At 32.8% G+C, this 7,500-nt stretch overlaps 1 protein-coding gene across 2 annotated transcripts in view; it reads right to left on the bottom strand.

Annotated features, from left to right (window-relative positions):
- LOC144968424 (AP-1 complex subunit beta-1-like) overlaps window positions 1-6,830 on the bottom strand; it is a 19,800-nt gene extending 12,970 nt beyond the window's left edge. Inside the window, exons 1-8 of one of the 2 annotated variants that reach the window (XM_078906771.1) lie at window positions 6,738-6,830; window positions 4,879-4,959; window positions 4,514-4,619; window positions 2,785-2,920; window positions 1,954-2,199; window positions 1,520-1,644; window positions 926-994; window positions 1-48 (exon numbers count right to left, since the gene is read on the bottom strand). The exon at window positions 1-48 is cut by the window's left edge and continues 19 nt beyond it. In XM_078906771.1, coding sequence (XP_078762897.1) covers window positions 1-48; window positions 926-994; window positions 1,520-1,644; window positions 1,954-2,199; window positions 2,785-2,920; window positions 4,514-4,619; window positions 4,879-4,915 — 767 coding nt within the window. In that variant the 5' untranslated portion in view covers window positions 4,916-4,959; window positions 6,738-6,830. Of the gene's footprint in view, window positions 49-925; window positions 995-1,519; window positions 1,645-1,953; window positions 2,200-2,784; window positions 2,921-4,513; window positions 4,620-4,878; window positions 4,960-6,397 lie in introns of both variants that reach the window. The other variant, XM_078906772.1, reaches the window with a different exon arrangement.
- Between the last annotated feature and the right edge of the window lie 670 nt (window positions 6,831-7,500).

Below are 7,500 nucleotides of genomic sequence, written 5' to 3'. Positions count from 1 at the left end.
ACAGCAGCATTAGCATGGGCAAGACGGGGGGTTACTCTTTCACAAATGCTGAAAGTAAAATGTTTTCCACGAACTTCACATGAGCTCACTCAATCGAAGAGTGGTTTTCCAAAACTCCCTTCTCTGTTTTTCCCATTTTGAGATTTTGAGGATTATTTCCCCTAAAACTTCTCATTCAGTCTATCATTTTATCATATTTAAACTTCAAATTCACACAAATCTAAGTGTGTGCCAAATGATGATTAAAATAAAGTTTACGTTTCAATTTATCTCATGGATGGAAAATCTCAAAAAGTAGAAAAATCTACTGAACGAGTTTTGGAAAATCAGCCCTTAATTGAATTCTAAAAATCAGAACTGTATTTGAATATCTTGATAGGCAAGTGAGAGTAGAATAGCTCAGTAGAGCAATCGCATCACAAGCAAAGGGACTGATATCACATTTTTCCCCCCCTGACACTTTGCCAACCCAATACAAATCAGGTAGGTGGGTCTTGGGTCTTTAGATATGGTGGAAAATGTTTTGCAATGATAGACCAACATGTTGTTTCCAAGGATAGCAAGAAATTTTTACTTTCCGTTTTACTTAACGGAATCAGGGATATACACCAGTTCCATGGGGCTTGAGATTCTGAAGTATTACTACAATTTAAGAATGTGATGACAATTTCTTAAATGGTAATCTAAAAAATGCCCCCCCCCCCCCCCTTCAATATTTTTAACTAATTTGTTCAAGATTGTTTACTTGTTATTTTATGGTAAACCTACACTTTTAAAAAATTATATTTCATTGAATCATAATCCAACCAGTTAATTGAGTCTACTTTACTACACAATCATTTTCCGAATTGTATTTATAAACTTGTGATACCATTTTCAAATAGTGTTAAATAGAATTTATTGATTTATATATTTGATAATTTACCTTTGAGCCTCCTTGTCATCTTTGGGGTCGTAGTTAGAAATGGAGTCGAGAATGAACACCTGTCCCCACCTGAAGTATGCATCAAAAGCAATTGAAATTTGAACAACATACCCTGCTTTAAATTCAAAACACTTTAGAAGTAAAAACAGTAACAGGGTATTTCAGAATCACCACATGAATAAAGCAACTAATATAGTGTTGTGCTATTATCAACCATGATATCAAAAGAACAAAACAAAATTTTAAAACTACAAGATGTGACAACTTTCAGTTTATGGTGACTGCTCATTAAGTTTAAATAACTACATAAAGAATGGAATTGACTTTTACTTTGAAAATAAAAAACTCATTCCACATTTCATAATCATTATTGAAGTTGTTACATTCACTTTTTGTTGTTGTCGTCGTTAAATCCTATATGTTTTGAAATGGTTAGTTACCACAAATATTTTACTTGGATAATAATAATGAACCTCAATACTGATTTGATTAAAGAAAGCAGGAAAGATAAAGGAGAGCATAATAAAAAATACTATATATAAAACTAGCATTCGTCAGGAACTGAACATGCAATAATACATAATGGTGACTCACTCAGTGCACTCATTCAAAGCGGTCAAAAGTTTGTTGATTGTTCCAGAATTCATTTCAAGACTTGGCTGAGCATTTGAAGAAGTTTCTAAAATCTCAGATATGGCGGCAACAGCATTAGCTACAACCTGAAAACAAAAATGAAGACAAAAATAAAAAATGTCTACAACTGCCTATTCTTCTAGGTAGTTTAAATATTTGCAACCAGGCATCTATCATGAGAGAGAAACAAATCAAGAGAGATTTAAATAGAAGCAAGTAAAATTATAGTGGAAAACATAAGAGAAACAAACCACCCCCCCCCCTCCTACTGATAAAAACAAAATTAAAACAAACGACAATAACAAAAAAAGAACAGACTATCGCAGTTTATTTTTAGTCAATGTTGACACACTATTTTAAACATTAAAGGACATAATACCTAGATAACAACTCACCATAGGGTTTGAATCTGACAGCAAATCCTTTAGGGCATCCAGAAAACCTTGGTCCTCTACTAACTGAGCATTGATGTCATGCAACTTGGCGACACATACCGCTGCAGTCTTACGGACATAGGGATCCTCATCTTTCAAGCATTTTCTCAAAGGTTCACACAGGTACTCTGTGATTTTATCCACCCTTATGCAGCCCATAGTTCTTACAGCTAAGGCACGGATAAGTGGGTTGGAATCCTCACAGTCCTAAATATAGAAAGTTTAAGATGAATTTATATTACTTATAATCTTAGTTTGAACAGTATCATGTTAATTTTAAACAATTGAAATGCAACTTGAAAAGAATGACAATATCTATTGTTTAAAAATGTTAGGTTTGTTATTCAAGTTTGGCGGAAGGTAGATTTATAAAAGCAGAAAGTTTTTAAAAATAAATTAAATTAAAAAAGAAACATTGAATACTAGAATTCTTTGACCGAAGTTTATAATATTCATGAGGAAACTGAAAATCACTGTTCCGAAGAGAAGGGGGAGGGGTGAAAAGACATAATAAGTTTATGAAACCATGAAATGTCAGAGAATTAAAACCTAATGTAAAACAAATTAATTAAGGTATATTTTGAACCATCCATTTTCTGAACCTTTATCACTATAATCTGCTACCATCGGAATAATATTTCAATATAAAATATAGATTCCATTTTAGCTATTTAACATCTTTTTTTTTTTTTTACATAAATCAATATGGGTGCCACTGAGAAATAAAAATTAAAAAATCTCTGCCCTGCCTTGCTTCCTCCCTTATCTGTATAGACACACACATGCACTTACCCTGACAAATGTGTTTACTGAGATAATGGCCACATCAGGCTGGGTTTTGGCATAGTTCATCAAATAAAGATAGACCAGCTTTTTAAGTTCAAGATTGTCTGTCTGCATGCAGTTGACAACATCAGCAAATAATGCACTGCAAAAAGATAATTTTTATGAACAAATCACAATTACACTCCATGTATATTTTCAAATACTGTTTTTAATCCAACTTAATGATAATGTTTCAAGTTGCTTTAAAATATATACAAAATTATTTTTTTTAAATGCTTTTCTATTCTCTTCTTTTCTATATTTCTCTATCAATACCCAGCCTGGTATATCGGTTGAGAGGGAGTTTTTGGGATAAAAATTTGGCTAAAATGCAAGAGATTGCAGTTTTACTGACTCGGAAGATTAACAGCAATGCGTTTCAACAGTGACAAGAATTATTTTCTTTGGTGTGATATAATGGCCTCTTAGTAGTAGAGGAAGTAAAGAGAGCCTCTAAATAGCGGGAATTCCCACCTATAAACATTGGTAAAATGAACACATATGATCCTATTTATTTCTTAAGAACCGACTCTGTTACAAAAGGTTGGTTGAAATACCCTAAATCTGATCCCGTCAGTAGTTGAGAGAAGAGAGTCTGCACGATAGGTACTAAGTTTGAAAGCCATATTTTTGTGTGACTGGATGGCTCAGTGGCTAGTGCGACTGCTCGCTGATCTCCCTCTTTATCTCTATCTCTCGCAGCCAGGCAGAGTTTCAGATCCCAGGTTGGTTCTGACACTGCAATATTTTTATTCTCTGTTTTCACATATCTGGCACTTCTCCATACCCTGTATTTCTCATCCTTATCAAAGATCTTCACTCCCGCAGTTTCCAGGCAGGTTGACAGCTATGAATACCCTACCCTTTTTTTTCTTTCTTTTTTTTCAATGATGAGACTGGCCCTTATTTTGTTTTGTTTTTTCACATTAACGAAACTACAGAAATGTGCCTGTATTTTAAGTATACATACTCAATCTAAAAGTTCCCTTTCAATAAAATGACTCCATACAATTACAAGCAAGACTGGGAAATCACAAGTAATTAACCAACATCTTCATAGTACATGCCCTACCATACTGCTTAATTTTCAAAATGATGCAATTGGACTACTTCCAATTGACACAACTGTAAATTATTTCAGCATTCCACAGTGGAACAGGGATATGTATAATAATGATCAGAGGAATCGGACTATCAGGTGACAGGTGACAGGCTTAGGGTAGATGACTCGACAATTCTAATAAAAAATATGCTAAGCAAACACACAGGATTACTAATAGCGCAGAGCACTTGACTCCAAAAATGCTGAATCCAGGTAGAGCTGGTTTTCTTTTCTTTCATTGAGTAGCTAGTTGGAAAATATAGTGGAAAATACTATGCAGAAGACCAGCTTACTATCTGAAGGGCATCTCCATTGCAAAAAGAAAAGTAAATATGTTTTGTTCAAGGAAACTTTTCTTTTCATCATATAATTTAAGATAATTGTACAAATGATACGATATGATTACACTCTAAAGTGCTGCTGAGCACCATGCAATGGTAACAAGCACTACAAAGGTACTTTTAAAATCATTATTATCCTCATCATAATCATAATCATTATAAGCAGTCATACAGTACTTTAACATTCAAATCGTCCATATGTTGCCTTCCGATTGCCTCTATTTTACATAAATATAAATCGATGAAGACTCACCTGACATCTTTGCCAACAGTCATACTAGCAATAACTTTTTTCACTGCCTCTTTCTTTTTCTCTTTTTTGTCACTGTTAAGCTCTGCTTTCAGCTCAAATATTTCACCTGATTATAAAAGAGTCAAAGAGATATGTAAGCAAAGCTGCGAGATGGCCAAACAGAGAATCAAGTATCTATTATCAACATTTTTTTAAAAAGTAAATACATACACACTTAAAACTAATGCTACTAATTGTGAACAAAATAAAGGGAAGTTTATTCATTTTAAATTTTACTTTGTATTAGTATATTTGGTCACTTAAGATTAAAAAGCCTACTATTTATCACCTATTAGCTTCTGATAAGGTATTATAGCAATAAGTACCTTTTTTTGTGGTGGTGAAGTACTTTGAGTCCGTCATGGTGATTCTGAAGATCAGCTACACTTGATTGGAACAAAACTTGGCTGAAAATTGATAATCGCATTCATTATTTTACTGTATTATAATTATCTATGTGTCTAAGAATTAATTAAAAATAACAGATTTTCAAACCAACAAATAACAACAAAAATAAGTTGCGCACTAGTGTAGGAGACACTATTTTTCTCTATGTCAAGTCATTAATCAGAAAATACTGAAGCAAATTGGTTGCTGAATGTTGAAACGGCTTTCTTTTTTGGGTCATGCCGTTACATTAACTTTTATGCCTGTTAATCCTATCTGTTCTTAATTTCGATTTTAATGCTTAGTTAAATCAAACACTGTTTTGAAGTAATTTGAATGAGTGGTTCCAATATTGAAACCAAACCGCTATTGTGCTCACAAAGCTAAAATCTTGAGAGCTGATACTGCATAGTAATAACAATAATGTAGTAGTAATAGTAGTAAGTAGTAGTAGTTGTAGTAGTAGTAGTAGCACCAGCAGCAGTAGTGTAGTAGTAGTAGTAGTAGTGGTGGTAGTGGTAGAAGAAGTGAGTAGAAGAGTAGTAGTAGTAGTAGTAGTAGTAGTAGTAGTAGTAGTAGTAGTAGTAGTAGTAGTAGTAGTAATAGGAAGTAGCAGTAGAAGTAGTAATAGTACCAGTAATAGTGGTAGTAATAGTAGTAGTAGTAGTAGTAGTAGTAGTAGTAGTAGTAGTAGTAGTAGTAGTAGTAGTAGTAGTAGTAGTAGTAGTAGTAGTAGTAGTAGTAGTAGTAGTAGTAGTAGTAGTTGTCGTGAATAGATTTTTACATCTCATTCACGATGAGAAAATAAAATTAATAAATAATATGCACGAGGCATGTATCTCCACCGAAGTGGGCAGTTCGCGATTTACTAAGTACACATACCTAGATTTTGGTTATCTGTTTTTTGTAGATTTAAATGGTCAAAGAGGACGAGCACGCGGTGACTGCGGCTTATATACTGTGGTAACAAGATATGACGTCACAATCACAAATGGAACATCATGACAACAACTCACAACAGCCTCGATCGAGATACTACACACCAACACACAACACAACAAGGGATATCATTCCCTAAATAGTAGTAGTAGTAGTAGTAGTAGTAGTAGTAGTAGTAGTAGTAGTAGTAGTGATAGTAGTAGTAGTAAGTAGTAGTAGCGAGTAGTAGTAGTAGTAGTAGTAGTAGTAGTAGTAGTAGTAGTAGTAGTAGTAGTAGTAGTAGTAGTAGAGTCTGTATCTTAGTAGTTAGTAATGTAATTGGTAAATAAATTTAACCAAGCCTGCCTCATAGTATAGAATTTTCATCTTGATTATAATACCTTATTCATCTTTGGTCAAGATTTCATAAGGGAAAATTCTCTCCTGTACTATCTAAAGTAAAATTAGTGACAACGAAAGTAGATGACACCTGACACGCCCCCCTTCTTTCATTCCGCGTTGTTCTATCCACCTACTCACCGACGAGGTCAGTCACCGCGAATAAATGCTGCAACTACCCCAGTGTCCTGGATAAAACAAAAACAAAAACAAAAATTCTCGACAATGTACGGAAATTGTAGTCTCAGACTCTGTGGGGACTGGTCTCAATTGAGTCAGCAGTTCAGTGTCAGTTATCTAGTATCAGTAAGTCAGTATCAGTGACAGTGACAGGTTTGTGACTCTTGTCTCTAGTCTAAGTCTAAGTGAATGTGGTTGGCAGAACACAGTATCACAGCCACAAGTCAGTGATGAACTTCTAAAGGGGACCAAAAACAAATGTTTTGAGCTCTTGTTTGTTGAATTAACATATTATTCTCACCAGAAAAAGGATCACGACGAAATCGGCTTACTGAATATTATTACCATACACACAATGACAGTGATGACACGGAACTTAAAATTTGCCAGGAAGTTTTCTAATGTAAAAGCCAAGAATAGTCTTTGTTATGGAATAATAATAATAATAATAATAATAATAATAATAATAATAATAATAATAATAATAATAATAATAATAATAATAATAATAATAATAATAATAATAATAATAATAATAGTAATAATAATTTTAAAAGATTAATAATCATAATAATAATAATAATCATAATGATAATAATAATAATAATAATAATAATAATAATAATAATAATAATAATATGATGATGATGATGATGATGATGATGATGATGATGATGTCATGATGATGATGATTATTATTATTATTATTATTATTATTATTATTATTATTATTATTATTATTATTGTTGTTGTTGTTATTATAATACCTAATAATAATACTAATAATAATAATAATAATAATAATAATAATACTAATAATAATAATAATAATAATAATAATAATAATAATAATAATAATAATAATAATGGGGGGGGGCGAGGTGCGGGCGGAGGTGACGCGATGATGTCGAAATTTGCCACGTTAGTTCCTCTTGGAAGCGATGCAATAATTGGTGCATCGTTGTCTGCTCTGTGTGGATGGGAACGGTGATTGTGCTGAGATTTAAAATGGTACACCGAAAGGACATAAACTAAGCTTTGTTTTGATATATTTTGTCAATTTC

Source organism: Berghia stephanieae, chromosome 3 (assembly GCF_034508935.2).
Source record: "Berghia stephanieae isolate SIO BIC M18660-M18661 chromosome 3, UCSD_Bste_1.3, whole genome shotgun sequence".
NCBI lineage: Eukaryota > Metazoa > Mollusca > Gastropoda > Nudibranchia > Aeolidiidae > Berghia > Berghia stephanieae.
Note: the sequence above shows the minus strand (reverse complement) of the source record. Positions and strands in the feature narration are given on the sequence as shown.